Raw genomic sequence first — 15,897 nt, forward strand, 5'->3', positions numbered from 1 at the left:
TAAAAACATTGGAGCTGGGACATTTGGAAAGTAATTTATTATGAATGATCTGTGAAGGCAGTTGAAGAGAGATTTCGCTGATGCTAGGTGTTGTTTGTTGTTCACCAGCTCTGACTGTAATAATCCTGATGCCATTGGCCAGATCAAGCCCGTCCTCCATAGCTCTCTCTCTCTGTTGCTCCCGCGACAAAAACAACGACTGGACATGACAGTTGCACGGTGACAACATTAAAGAAGACCGGTGCGGACACATACAAGTATTAATATAGCAAATTGGACCCACTAATGGGGTTTATTTCACGTTTGTTCTGTATGAACGGCGGCAGCCTCATGAAAACACGAGGTCTGCCTACACTAGCTCAGTCCTGAGCGGCTTCAGGCTAAGCTAGCTCGCGATCTCCAAATCATTGCTAAAGCTCGGGTTTTATTTCTTAGCATTGAGTTAAAGTAGATTTTGTTGACCAGTGTTCTTGCCGTCACGTGTTTAAAACACGCGAGTATGGCTCATACGGGTGGAGCAGCGGAAGACACGACTGAAGGCAGCGGTTGCTCGATGAGGCTGCGCTCCGCCAGCAGCAGCGTCGGCCCGAGGAGCGGCTCGTGCTCCGGCGAGAGGCTCGAGCAGCTCCGCGCGGTGAAATCAACGCTGCTTGAGCGGCTGGGACCGCACGAGCGCCTGCTCACCTATCTGCAGTCTGTATTGTTGTGGGAGAGACCCTTTCACGGCGTCCTATTGTACACGGTCGCCAACGTCATGTTCTGGTGAGTGGATGAGCTTTATCTCCATGGATTTACCTCTACTCGGGCTCTGTTTACAACCCGGTGCTTTCAGTTGAAACGTTTACATTATTCATGAACATTTTGATGATCTTGTATAAGCCTTTCTCGTTTTTATCTGGATGCATACGTGTCTTGCTTGTTCCAGACGTTTTCCCCTTTATTTAAGTTAAGTAACAGATGGTCAGAGTCAGACTGGGTGTCATTCTCTCTGGATGCCTATATTTAGACAGTGGTGCTACAATGCTGTGTGTGCAACACTTTGTAAATTTTGTGAATTACTGAGTTGTGATTCACAGAACCTTGTATTGGGTACCAAGTTTGACTGCTTTTACTAATGCATGTTGAGCAGAGAGAGATATGTTTGCACTGTTTTTTATTTTTTTTTATTTTTTTAAGTAGTACTGTGTCCTATATATGTTGCCTGTTGAATAGCTTGTCTTCCACCTCCCACTTTCAGTTATCATTACAGGTAGTAGATAACTACATAGCACCATGACAGAGATGCTGCATATATATATATATATATATATATATATATATATATATATATATATATATATATATATATATACAGCCTACATATAGCACTATGTTCGCAAACCGATTGTTTGGGCCTGGTCTTACAGTGGTGTGATCTTGTTGGTCACCGGGATTTTGCCAAGTAAGACGTTCCTGGATCCACAACCACATGTTTTGTTGAAATTGGTCTTAACACTACCCCTAAACTTAACTATACCCTAACATCAGAAGGAAAGGATAAGTGAATAACCCTAATATAGAAGCATCTAACCCTGGTTGTAATCCTAAACTTATCATAAACCGTAAACTTGCCCATCAAATCTGATTGGTTGATTGTAATGTTGTTCCACTGGGATCAGCAAAGATGTTGATTAGGAACATGTTGTACTTCGTGAAAGCACTATTCATGCCTTAAGTCTTTTCATAGGCCAGCCTAACATAGGAAGCCATGTGCTGTGTGTACACACTATGACATCTGTGCTTCTAAAATCAATATCAATTCAAAATGGACCCTATTTACTTTCTTAATACATATCCTGGTCTTATGATGATTCATCTGTGATTCATCTGTGCATTTTATTACAGGAAAAAGTTTGTCTTTGTATTGTAATCTTTAATCAAAATGTAATAACATGCTTTTCCTCACAAATTACTACTACCCTTTTCTGCTGATAATAATAATAATGTTAATCAATAGCTTAAGCTATTTAAGTATTTGTTATGCAAACTTGCATTCAGTCTCCATTCTGACAGTGATCTCCGGTTTTCACAGATCCAGATCAATCTTTGATGGACAAAGTCCTGATTATATTTCCTTTTTTTGGAAATATGTGATAGTAAAGAAGTAAAATTGTGGCTGTGAACGAGATTTCGTGTTGACTAAATGCTATAAAGCACGCCCAATAAATCTGAAAAGCTTTAGTTGAAATACTTCAGGAAAGAAAGCTGTGCAGGCAGGCAAGACACAATTGTTATAGGTTGGATGTCCCTCCTCTCTTTTTCTTCACTGTTCAGGCATGCAGTCTTCATTCACTTAGTCCAGTCACCCTCTACATCAGAGGAATATTCCCCCCGCCCTGATCTTATTATCTCCTTTTATTTGCCTCAGTGAGCAGCAGAGGAACGCTGCTTGTGGCATTTCTGTGCCTGTAGAGGCATTTATTTATCTTGGAGAATGGATACTACTGAATGCACTGACTGATTATTATCTGGGGATAAATGGTGTACTCATTAGTTTGTGTAACATTCGTTTTTCTTTCATTCACTAAATGATCAAACCTTATTTCTCTTTTAATATTAGGCTTTGCCGCCTTGGTTAGATCGTGCCATTTAAAAATCATATTCCACCCAGAGTCCAGTCCATTCAGAAATAAAGTTTCACCACCATCTCAGAACATTTTCAACTGCTCTTGGTTGTAATGCTTTTGACAGGTCTTGTTTGATATAGTCATCAAACGGCATTAGCTGTCTTATTTCACATTCACACCGAGAGATCAGTAGAGTTGAGCCTGGTCTCATCTTTTGGTCAAGTAATGTTGCACATACATAGCTGTAATTATCACATCACAACTGCTCATGCAGCACATGCCGTCTCTGAGATTTACACAGGAAAGACACTGGGGCCGGAAACACCTGTGGAACAAAGGTTTCCTCATACATTCAGTATGATAAATGCATGACAGATGTCATCACAAGGTTTTGGTCAGAGAGTCCACAACAGAGGTAATGTTTCAGAATAAAGTGTACTTTTTTGTGATTGTTTTCTTTCCTAGGTTTTTTGCTCTGAGCTCTTTGAGGTCGCTCTTTCTGCTGGCATCAGGTCTGGCCCTGGGAGTGTGTGTCGACACATGGAGGAATAAGATCTGGCCTAAGATCAGAGGTAAAATTGACCAGTCTCTTGCTTGTGTACAACTATTACCCATAAGACTTTGTAGTCTCATATTTCTTCCATCTGTCTATCTTAATATTAATACTGGCTGTAATTAAAACCTCTCTATTCCCTGTGCTGTGACCCACTCAAGTTTCATTTTCTCTCTTCCCATTCGCTCAGCTCCTAGAGAGTTATGAAACTAGTGACATTTCCTAGCAGTGCATTTCCAGGAGGTGCACAGTATCGACCTGAATCAATATTTTGCATGCAGCCAAAGCCAGTGGCTTATTAGCATTTGATCTACACTCTGGGACAACTTTAATAGAACCAAATCCTAAATTACAAGTCAATGTTATTCTCTGAGAACTTGCTAATACACTCATATTTTTAAAGGAAGTGTAAATGTAATTAAGAAAATGTTTAAAAACCAATAACCGAGTCTTCTAACACTCACAAATGTGTCTGAAATTGTTTTTGATCTCTTGCAGTTAAAAGACAAGATGAGAGTGAGAATGAAAGGTAATGTCTGGTGTATTTGTTTACTCTGAGGTTTTTCTGGTGTTTGATACAAAATTGTTTAATTGTTCATTCTCTTTGCTCTTTTCTGATTGGCTCACAGCTGGGGTCTGGTGCAACCTGGGACTTTGAGTGTGCCTGAATTATGCCACCACCTGGCTGAGATTTGGGTTACAGGGTCTTCCTGTGCAACATATATTGTGCAGTTCAAACGGCAAAATCCAGGGAAGGTGAGATTACTCCCAAACTAGCCACACTGTTAAGTAGGGGTGTAATGATAGAGTAGGGATGGGCGATATGGCCTAAAATCCATATTGCGATATACATTGCAGCCTCTTGCGATAACGATATATATCACGATATATAAATGATAATAAAACCATTTCAGAACAGGTTACACAGACCCTAAGAAAAGCCAAACAACTGCTAAATGTTTTTTTTTTAAAGAAAGAAAGAAACAGTGTATGTAGTTTTGAGAACATTTATTGTGCAAAGCTGTAATTATACAACATAATGTTGCAGATAAATAAAATTCAAGTACACTAGACTTTAAGTAGCCCTAATGTTTATATTATGGTTAGAAGCTTATGAAACCCCAAATTCAAAATTAGAATATTGTGAAAAGGTTTTCATAAAGCTGTAAGCCATAATCATCAAAATTATAAAAAATAAAGGCTTGTAATATCTCACTTTGCATGTAAGGAGTCTATATAATATATTCGTTTCACCTTTTACTTTTGCATAATATTCAAATTTTTCGAGTTTCTCCTGTTATACGTCAACTAAAGAAAATGCTTCAAGTATAAAAGTTTATTTACAGTAGTGCCATGCCATAGACAGTAAAAAGTGCAGAACAGTGCAGAAGGCACTCGAAATCAAATGTAGTTTTAGTTTGGCTATTTTTTTAAAGGATACAAAAGATGCAAAGAGCAGAAAAACTGATGTCTTCTCAGTTGAAAAGAAACACAACAACGAATCTTAAAATTTTGTTTACACCACTATTTTGTGAATACGCGCTGGTATTCAGTGACATGTTTCGTTTTGAGGTGGTAGAACAGATTAGTCGTGTGTTACCGAACTGTTGCCCCACACACTCTGTATAGTTTGCTGCAGCTCGTCGGAAGGCTTAAATCCGAACCAAGTCCAAATAATGGATGTTGCACGGTTCACCAGCTCCTCTGTTTCGCGTTCAGCCATGTTTACTCAAGATGACGACGAATATGATGCGTTTCAGCCGGTTGCAGCTCGTGGCTCTAAATTTCGTGGGTAGATTGCATCATCAACATGCATTATTAAAATCTCTATCGTAGGCCAATTTTGTATCGTTTATATCGCATATCGTTTATATCGCCCATTACTACGATAGAGTCACGATTCGATACTAAAATCACAATACAATATTATTGCAAAAATCCAAGACATATGCTAAAAGGTTAACAAAAAATGCACTGTTGATTAAAATGCTAAATTAGGTACGACATTGGGGGTGGAAATTATTAGGTTTGGATTTAGTGCAGGTAACCCAATGCACAGGACAACGGTGACACCAGATTAAAAATATTCAGGATTCTGAAGCTGAAACTACAGAACTATTTTAGACGAATATGCTTGCACTCTGTCACTGGCTAGATATAAGAATAATGTAGGCCACTTTTTACTGGTTACATAAGACATTTGGCATTATCAGGACACCCACATATTCCCCCATTGAATTATTTTACATAATATTCAACATTATATATAGTAGTTTAATGTAGTACTAACACTAAAAGTTTTCTCTCACACAGAAATTACAATATACTATACACAATACAGATTGTCACTATCCACAATATATATTGATGTATGTTTGTATTGCGATATGTTGTGACACGAAATATTGTTACACCCCTACTGTTAAGATCAACTGTTAAAATGGTTTAGTCATATTATCAAGTCTATAGTCTTGTGTAGCCAGACATAGGACGTCTGGTCCAGTTTGCAGCTTACTCTGGACAAGAACTGCCCGCTTAGACAGGAAGAGACTTTCTGAGCATGTAAACATGTAAAGTGACCAACCACAATGTATTTTGTTTTTACATGCCAGATAAGGCCAATAATTATTATTACTGTATATGACTTGTATATTATTATATTGTTAATTTATAATAAATTGTTAATACAAAGGCTTTTGTTTTAATTCTAAATGTTTATCAAATCCTAAAACTCTTGCAGTTTTGTATGCTGTTTTGTGGCCTGTTCACCTTAGTGGCCATGGTGGGGCGCTACATCCCTGGACTGGTGCTCTCATATGTGGCTTGTGAGTAGAAATCATTCAGGGCAGGGGTTACTTATCTTCTCCAGTGCCATAACAACTGCAAAATATTAACTTAAATATATTATATTTTCTCTGTCTCTCTCAGTGCTGGGTGTGTTGCTGTGCCCTCTGGCATTGTATTATCGGCTATGGCAGCGTGGATGTGTGAAGCTGGAGCCAGCTCTGCAGTGGCTGGACTTCAGCGCCAAAGGATACATGATGTTAAAGCCTATGGAAAACCCGTGTAAGTACATGGCAGATCTAACTAGGTGCGGACTGATGGTCATGCTGAGAACAGTTCTTGCCTTTTTAGAGTTGTATTTTAAGGACTGGATTGTTCTTGTGTCATAGGGCCTGTTTACACTTAATGCGCTTCTACTGATTGGATAGCTGTCAGTTTTGTTAAAACTCTTCCATTTACACATGGCCACATAAATGTGTCTCCGCAAAAAGGATATAAATCCTATCTTCAATTCCCGCACTATATGCAAATTCAAGTTCAAGTCAACAAAAGCAACCGATGTGAGCTGCAATTTATTTACAGCTTATTTCAAGGACAAAGACTGCAACAGGAGTCTAATTTAGTCTCACTGTCTTTAATGAAGATGGTTTCATTTGCGGCAGTTTGCACGTCGGCTTGCTGAAGACATCTTGCATTTCATATTTGGCTACCGGGAGTGAGTAGCCTATATGCCCTCTCACACATTTAGTTTTTAACATTTTGGGAGTACGATCTGATAGATATCCGGTCAGAGAAAAAGCATGAAGTGACCAGGCGTAAACATGCCATTCCAAAATTTTGCCATTTTGCCAAATTTGCATGAAATCAAATTTTTCTACAAATCAATGCAAAAAACGTTACTTTTTTTGTTGACATGAAGTGATCCGTCTTTAACAGCATATTACAGCTTTCAGAAGTTTTGATAAACCCTTCTGTGCTTGCAGTTCTTCGTAAGGCCATCAGGAGGGGGAACTCATATGATGCTAGTGACAGCGAAGAGGAACTGGCTGCGTTCTGCCCAACGGTGAGGCCAGATACAGGGGTTATTTATTACATGGGGATTTAAAGCAGCTGCATGGTCATGAGGTTAGAATATCTATAGAGGTCCGTGATAATAAAAAGCAAGTTTTTTTAATGTTTTTTTAATAAGCTCACACTTCTCTAAATATTCCACACCTGTAGTTTGACGATGCATTGGTTGCTAAGGAACTGGCACTGACTGACTCTGAGCACTCGGATGCAGAGATGTCGTACATGGATAACGGCACCTTTAACCTCTCCAGGGGTCAAACGCCCCTCACAGAGGGCTCGGAGGGTAAGACACTTTGAGCTCTTCTACTCTTTAACTCTCTTCTCATTCTTTCTATATGGATCAATGACATATAAGAGTGTCTAGAATAAAGAAAGTTCTAAGAAATCTTCTCTTTGTATTCATAATGGGTTTGAAAAACCTTTTACCATTTTATAGAAAAGTTTTAGTTTAATGATTCTCGTGGTGCAACCATCAAGTAAAAATAACACATGTGAGTTTACACATCTAATCATAATCATTATTTTTGAAGTGTAAATATATTTGTACAATTAATTTTTCTAGATCTTTAATTTAATATTAAAGTTATTGTATGTATAAATTCCATTTGTAATATAATACTGTTTTTTTAAATAAATCTATTACTTTTATTGAGCAAGGACACATTAAATTAATCAAAAGTGACAGTAAAGACATTTTAAAATGAAAAAACATTTAATATCACATATATATATTAAGCAGCACAACTGTTTTCAATATAAGAAATGTTTCTTGAGCAGCAAATCTTCATATTAGAATGATTTCTGACGGATCATGTGACAGAGTAATGATGACGGGAGTAATGATGCTGAAAATTCATTTTTGCATCACAGGAATAAATTACATTTTAAAATATCTTCAAATAGAAAACAGTTATTTTGAATTGTAATAATATTTCACAATATTACTGTTTTACTGTATTTTTTGATAAATGTAATGTCTCCTTGATGAGCAGAAGATACTTCTTTCAGAAACATTTAAATCTCTTACCAGCACCAAACTTTTAAATGGTAGTGTATATTTTTGAGTTAATTAGTAAATGTGGATAAAAATTAGTGTCACGTCATTGACACATGTATAATCTTTATTTATTCACTGAATAGATTTAGACAGGCACAGTGATCCAGAGGAATCATTTGCCTGTGGGCTTCCAGACTTTCCCTCCATCAACCCAGATGCCACCCTGATGGATGACGATGATGATGCCAGCTTCGGGCTGCCCAGTCTCAACTCAGCCGCGTTCTCCGGCCCTCGCGGCTCTACTACCTCCGCCCTGCTGGATCTGGACACCCAGATGGACTCTGATCAGGAAGACCTCGACCCCGAGATCTCCCTAGGCTCCCTAAATACTACCTCTGACCTCGCTAGTAACCTGGCAGGGGTCATCGCCAGCAACATGATCCAGGCAGCCATCGCAGGAGCCATGCAGCCCCGGCCACCACAACGTCCTCGAAGAGAGAGCGTCCCACGTCCAGGAGCACCTCCGAGGGGATTCAGGAAGCAGTCGAGCTCGGAGCTGGACACAGACCTGGACTTTGATGGAGAGGACTTTGAGATGTTGGATCAGTCCGAGCTGAACCAGTTGGATCCTTTGGGAGGTGGGCAGGGAGGTCAGAACAGAAACCAGGGGTCGAGTTTCCTGTCCAACTTGCTGGGGAAGCCACAGTGAGCCCATCTTACAGATGCTACCTCCGTCTGTCTGCTCCTCATGTCCTTGCACCTTGATCCAAGTAGAAGTGGTTTGCAGTGTTGGTTTGAATGTCTACTGAGATGCTTTCAATTTTTCTGAGCGAGTGAGACACAGAGAGAGAGAGAGTGTTTGTTTGTTTGTTTTGCACTGTTAATGTAATATTAGATTCTCTTGCCAGGTTTCCTCCACTGGCTGCAGTCGAAGTCACTGTGAAGTAATCTAGTCTGAATCTTCTCCTTTTATGCTCCGTGAGCTTCCTTCCTTGTCTTCTCATTTATGTGAGTGTGTGTGAGACTTGTGTGTAAAAGACTCAGATTTACTTGGTAGGCTAAGCAATAGGACAACAATCAGAAACATTTAAAATGATCCGAAATTTCTTTAAGTTCTTATAAACCAGCAAACTGCATACAAGTCTTCGATCTTTCACATTTTTCATACAGACTGTATTGTTGTTGTCTTCAATAACACATGGGACCAAATCAGACATTCCACCATCAATGCGGAGTCAAGACGATTAATGTATACAAAATAGTAAGTTGCCTGTAAGAAAGATTGTGAAAACTACAGTCAAGACGTCGTTGAGCAGAGGAGTCTAAAGAAGTAGCAGTGACATCTTATCTCATGATGTTATTATAGGTCATAGTTCACCCAAAAATTAACTTTCATTTACTCATACTCATGTTGTTCCAACCCTGTATGACTTTAGAATTTTTTTTTTTTTTCACAGAAAAAAGTAAGTCATACAGGTTTGAAATGACATGAGAAAAAGCAAATGATGACTGTTAATTTTTGGGTGGACTATACCTTTAAGAGTCTGAGACATGAGTAATAAACAGCAGTCAGGTCATCTCACTTTGCCATGCATTTGCTCCTGAGGTTTTTTTCCATCCTTCATTTATTTATATTTTTATGTTTATACATACTAACCGCACATTATTTTCATCAATGAAAATGCACATTTCTTAAAGCAGGAATAGCATGAACAAAAAAAAAAATTATATAGTCATTCATTGCCTGGTAATTTTAACCTTGACATGCTTTTAAAAATGTAGTAGTTAAGACATTTTTCTATGTCATTTGGCTCACCACAGTGACATTTACATGTAAGTTCATGTGGGCTGGATTTTCTTTCTGCATTTCTTGAAAAACAAGGAATAGGGTTAATAAATGACAGTAACTATTTCCTAATGAAATAAAAAAAAGAAGAAGAAAAAAACAACAACTAACAGCCCAGCAATGCTGTCCATGGATAGTACGGCAGTGCATTGATTTTGTTTGTAATGACTCTACCTCAAACAATACATAGGGCTGTAACTGCCACCTGTTCGTACACAGCCTCCTCTCTTCACAAACACCTTTAACCGTTCTGACTTTATACAGGAACTTTTATACAGGTAGCAGCAGGACAACTGTAGATCTCCTCTGAACCCTCGTCCGGTCTGGTCTGATATGAGATTAACATTCAGTACATTACTGAAGCACAAAAGGATTTGAGAAACCAGCTTTCTTACTTCCTTTCGTGTGTTATGATGGAGCTGGTGGAAGAAAATGAGTTGAATTTGCTGTTTATTTTTTTAGTAGATGCTGACCCTTTTCCCAAGTTCAGTTTCTGTTTTTGACCCAATGCTAAAAAAGACTTGTCATTGCTGGCTTTGATCATTGAGTACACTGGAAAGTAGGAAACACACTGGGAAACTGCTGTACCAATAAAAAGGCATAAAGTTACCAGGGGTCAGTGAAGTGTTTTCTATTTTCCAAGCGTACCATTTTTTTTTCTTCTCGTTTTAATTTAAAGTAGTGGAGCGTTGAAATATAATATATCTTTCTCACGGTCTGTCACTTTCTGCTATTTCCAGTTTGTTTATTACATTTCAAACAAGTCTTAATCCAGCCAACTTGAGTTGAAGAGTTAGAAGTTAGAACTGTTTATAGGAATGTTTCATCTTTTGCAACTTTTCTTTTTTTCTGTCTTGGTTTTGCTTGGTTGTGAGCCCTAAGATTTTGAATTGCTGATATGGTTTGATTGCTGTGTTAAAAAGGTTTGATTCTAAAAAAAGTTTTTGTTGAAGTAATTCATGTGTAATTTGTGGGATACTTATTTTTTGAAAATGGATGAAGTAAAATGCATATTCCCCCCCTTTTAACTTTTAAGTTTATTTATCATTATAATGAATGATTTACTATTTATATGGACACACTTTTCTGTTGATGTTTTTTATTTTTGGATTGAAAACATTGATTTGATAAATTCTCCATATTTATTTTGAAAAAGCATCAAAATAAAAAATATTTTGTAAGTGTGTCACGTGTCAGTGTGACCACCATTTACTGGGAACAATCTCGGGACATTTTACCGTCTGTTCACCTCTTTGTGGTCAATTTAAACAAACATCACCAGCAATTCAAATGGGACAATGAAGTGGTGGTTTAAACATAGAAACAAAATTATGCCAGTGTCATCTATTGATGTTGTATTGATGTTAGTGATTTAAAAATAAATCCGTTAGCAGTCTGCCATGTTGAGGAAAATGTAAAATACAGAATCACTCATCTTTTCTTTCTTTGTGTGAGCGTTTTTACAGGAGTCTTTCTGTAGCTGGACTCTGCAATGTCAGTGACTTTTATTTCTGTACAGTAGTATTTCCCTCTTCAATTCTCTGTAATTGATTTTGATAACTTTTGATGTGCAGGACAATAAACGAATGAATATATTATAAGTATTTTTTTTTAGTTATTGATGACTTTAACAGATATTTTGTGACCTACTGAGCTAATCAAAATGATGATTATGACTATATGATTATAGTCTATAATTTGTCCTGGTATAATAATGAGGACTATTATTATTATAATAGAAAAACACATTTTGATAATATTTATATATATATATATATATATATATATATATATATATATATATATTTCATTATACAATATTACAGGACAATATACAACCAATCTGTAGTGAAAGGCAATACAATTCAAATAAAGTATGAAAGCCCTGCCTTTACAGCAACAATTCTTTTTTTTACAAATTATAATCAAATAACTTACATTTGTTACAACTTTTTAATGTCATTCTGACCAAATGTTTTGTTGTCACAATAATTTTTAAATATAAACAGCAGACTTAATTTGAAAAACTTGCATTAATAGATCCAATGTTTTACCAATATGGTAATATTAATAGCATTCTTATAGCCTGATTATCAAATCAATGTTTTAAATGTTTTCTTCAAGGGAGTAGGACACATGGTAGACAGCATATAAAAGGTAGGACATAGGGATGCTCACTGCTCACTCCCACAATTTGTTTTACTGGATAACTGGCGTCTTCGAGATGACGTACGTGTCGTCATCATCGGTAGACCCACAATTCAACTCGGCGCGCGAAAGCTGACTGAAGTAAACAACATAAGAGTGCAGCAGATCGTCGACAGATCTAGACTGAATAAACAATGAGCAAAAAAGACAGTTCAGGTATGCGATGGTTTTTTTCTAACTTACACGAGTGAACGTGTTATGTCTTTATTTGGTTGTAATGTTATGTTATTAATGATATAGCACTAACGTTACGCAGCTAGAAAAAAATCATCTAACTTCTAACTTAATAACGTTACATTCGGTTTGAATCTCTCTCTGACACACACAGGTGTCGCACAGATCCTCGCTTACATCAATGAGAAAAACAGACCCTATAGTGCTCAGGATGTTTTTACCAACCTACAGAAGCAGTGTGGTCTGGGTAAAACGGTAAAAAAAAAAAAAAAAAAAAAAAGCAACATTTCGGAATAAACACTTTTGTCCGGTTTTGTTTTGATGACATCTATCCAGCAGTTAAGAGTCTGTGATATCTCAAGAGCTCTTAGTGGTAACGTTATTCATTCACTGTATGCGTTAAATGTGGTCATTTGTGCTGTTGTTTGATTGTGTGTACTGTATGATCACTATTGGTCACTATTTTTTTGACTGCACTTAACGTTACACAGGCTGTGGTCAAAGCAATGGATCAGCTTGCCCAGGAGGGAAAGATTAAAGAGAAAGTCTATGGAAAGCAGAAGATCTACTTTGCAGATCAGGTCGGTGTGATTCCGCATATAAAATAATTGGATGGAGTTTTATAAGAGAACCAGTGTTTGTGAATCAATCAGCCTGACAGATGTCCCTTCTGTCCCTTCAGTCTCAGTTTGCAGATGTGAGTGATGCTGAACTTAAGAAGATGGACAGTCGTATTGCGGAGATCAGCACTGAAGTACAGACCATCTCACAGAGCTGCAGGCAGCTTGATACAGGTGTGCACTTAAATTGTGCTGCTGGGAAAAGATGAATGGTTTGAACTTGTGCACAGACTGCCAGTGTTTGATAAAAAGTTCCTATTTTTGCCCATAGAGCTGAAGGAGCTGAACGGCTCATTAACCACAGCAGAGATGAAGGCACAGATCCAGGAGCTGCAGGCAGAGTGTTCTGGGTACAGCGAGAGGCTGGATAAAATCAAGTCAGCTACAAACCATGTGACCCCTAAGGAGAGGGAGAAGGTTCGAAATCACAGTGTTCTTTAATATCTGCTGATCTTTTGGCCTTGGCTTGTCAAATGCACGATGCAGGATCTAGTCTGGCATAGGGCTGCACGATTAATCACAATTAACATGAAATCACGCTTAAACAGATTTGGTTTATTGCGATTATGAAATCATAAAGGCTGCGATTAGCAACACACGCCAGACATCTTTCCAAACATGAGAAGCATTTATGAACCTTTTGTCCAACAAAAGACAACATTTAAAAAATCACTCAAAGCTTTTCAATCTTCTGTTTATTCACCTACAGCAATAGTATGATGCCCATAGGGATTTCCTGGAATGACGTGTTTGTTTGTTTGTTTTTTTGCAAATGAAAGGATACATGCGTTAACAGTGAGAAGAGAAAAAAACATTTCATAATAAAACAAGGGGGGTATATGGACATCGAAAGAGATTAAATTGCTACACAAATCAATACAATATTAAATTTTGTCAATATAAAAAATGAAAGGTTCTTCACAACAGACTCTGGGATATTATTTGTTGTAGAAACCTTTGAGTGTAAAGGTTTTGGCATATTCTTAAATGAATAAAGAAGGGACTTTATATCTGAGGAGAATATTCTAAAATCAGGATTACATTGAATGGTTCTGGCTTTATGAAGATTGCCCAGAGGACAAAGTAATAGTACCGTATAATCAAGATTAACATTGTTAAAAATTATAGATTCTGTCATTTGTACCAATTTGTTACAACAGCACAAAACTAACAAGGTAGCTTTTGACCTGAAAGATTTAGAGAATGGGCACTGATAATATAAATGTAGGATAGATTCTTCTTCAATATTGCAAAAGGCACATAAAGAAGAAACATTCTCAGAAAACCTGCTCAAAAATAAATGACAAGGGTAAGATCTATGAACAATTTTGAAATGGAGTTCTTTAATTTTATTAGGGCTTTTTATTAGGGTTAAAAAGTTGATGAGGAAATGTCCAGAAGTTCTTCAAATCAGGGGTCGGATAACAGACACTTCATTTAGATTGTGCTTTAGGGAGGGTTCTTGGAGTTGAAGAAAGGGCATTTCTAATAAAGAAGTTGTTGCATTTTTTTTTTTATCTAATACATTAACACCATTGATTGCAAGTGTAGGAATATAGTTGTTTAAACAGTCAGATCTTAAATGCGCTTTAATCAAGGTTCTTAAACTGACAGTGAAAACTTTGTCACCTTATTAAAATCTCTTACTGAAATCGCAGCGCCTTTCAGGGACATACAATCAGAAAAAGAAAGAAGGTCCCCCTGAGCACTGAACAAATCAGAAACAAAAAATATTTTGATCCACCCGAATGATGTGTGTTGTCTACTTCTCTGGCGGGCCTATTTGGAGTGTCTGCGTGAGAGCGCCCTCTGGCGTTCAGATGGAGCAGCATTTAGCAAAGTCAGTTTCGACATCTTTAAGCAGTTACATGTCATTACCGTAGTGACATTTGAATTGGCTGATTCTACAACAATATTCAATACATGACAGAAAACTAAGTGTTAACATTTGGCAGCCTTATATATGATTAATGACCTCAAAATGTAGTGCCGAATCAGTGCAAATAACTGTTCCATCCACCGACCTGAATCTCTCCCACACTGGCCCCAAGCCAACCTTATTATTGAGGATTGCCCATTAAATCGTTTTTTGCAAGTAATTCAAAAAGACCAAACTACAGCCTTCTAGCATCTCTGGAATATGTTTGATTCATTAGTTGAAGTTTATGAAGATAAAGTTTCTGTCTTGAGGCAGTCAACAATATATTATGCTTATGTTGCTGACAAATGTATTTCTTGGCCCCCAGGTTTCCAAGGAGAGAGAGACTTATGTGAAAGAGTGGAGGAAGAGAAAGAGAATGGTAATGATCCATAAACGCATCTATTTACAATTTCAAATTCTGCCCAAGAGACAAAATGGTAGCTAATTTTTAATGATACCACTGTGAGGCGTGCCTGTATTAAAGTGCATTCATTTCAAACTTATTTTTATCAACACCATTGTTCATTAATGTACAATGGAAACTGCACACTGGTCTCAACTGAACTGTCCTAGCAAACAATACCAGATAGGGCTATATAACCTCCTACACTATACAGACATTTAGCTTGAAAGGCTCTTGTACCCTGGAATGAAACTCCAAGCACACCTTTCGAGTAATTTTTTTTGTCTTTGTCTCTTTACCTACCAGGTTTCTGATATGGTTGGAGCTATTTTGGAGGGGTATCCAAAAAGCAAGAAACAGTTTCTGGTGAGTCATTCACTTTGAGTATTGTTTTATTGGCAAATGAGAAATATTGGACCTCTCTCAGCATTAAACTCACAGCTTTGTTGTTAATAAAGAGAGAGATGATGCTGAAGAGACGCAGGTACACATCTCTCTCTCAATAATTCATTTTTATTGTTATTGTTGCCTACCTGAGTCTTCCCTTTTCATCTTGTGTATGTGTTTGCAATCAGGAGGAGGCTGGGATTGAAACAGATGAGGACCATAAAGTGACAATGCCCAACATCTGATGGAGGACTCGCTGTTTAAATTCAGATGCCGTTGCTGGGACATCAGACTTTTGGAAAGGTTGGAAAGTAACGCAGCGAATTC

General features: G+C 37.5%; 2 protein-coding genes across 3 annotated transcripts; both read left to right on the forward strand.

The window, feature by feature from the left end:
* The first annotated feature begins 5 nt into the window (after window positions 1-5).
* Window positions 6-11,452, forward strand: retreg3 (reticulophagy regulator family member 3). 2 transcript variants are annotated; one of them, XM_079635588.1, is made up of 9 exons: window positions 6-762; window positions 3,072-3,178; window positions 3,658-3,688; window positions 3,789-3,915; window positions 5,900-5,984; window positions 6,088-6,225; window positions 6,927-7,006; window positions 7,165-7,297; window positions 8,155-11,452. In XM_079635588.1, exons 1-9 carry the CDS (start codon window positions 500-502, stop codon window positions 8,718-8,720), a joined length of 1,530 nt encoding a protein of 509 aa, XP_079491714.1. In that variant the 5' UTR covers window positions 6-499; the 3' UTR covers window positions 8,721-11,452. The 2 variants fall into 2 exon arrangements, with proteins under 2 accessions (XP_079491714.1, XP_079491715.1); XM_079635589.1 differs by having other exon boundaries at window positions 64-762; window positions 7,189-7,297.
* Window positions 11,453-12,041: 589 nt separating this feature from the next.
* psmc3ip (PSMC3 interacting protein) lies at window positions 12,042-15,895 on the forward strand. Its single transcript, XM_079611433.1, has 8 exons — window positions 12,042-12,221; window positions 12,394-12,494; window positions 12,731-12,820; window positions 12,922-13,033; window positions 13,131-13,276; window positions 15,106-15,159; window positions 15,490-15,549; window positions 15,759-15,895. The coding sequence occupies exons 1-8, from the start codon at window positions 12,200-12,202 to the stop codon at window positions 15,813-15,815; spliced, it is 642 nt and encodes a 213-aa protein (XP_079467559.1). The 5' UTR covers window positions 12,042-12,199; the 3' UTR covers window positions 15,816-15,895.
* Window positions 15,896-15,897: the final 2 nt, after the last annotated feature.

The sequence above is a fragment of the Phoxinus phoxinus genome, assembly GCF_949152265.1.
Source record: "Phoxinus phoxinus genome assembly, chromosome: 1".
Taxonomy (NCBI): domain Eukaryota; kingdom Metazoa; phylum Chordata; class Actinopteri; order Cypriniformes; family Leuciscidae; genus Phoxinus; species Phoxinus phoxinus.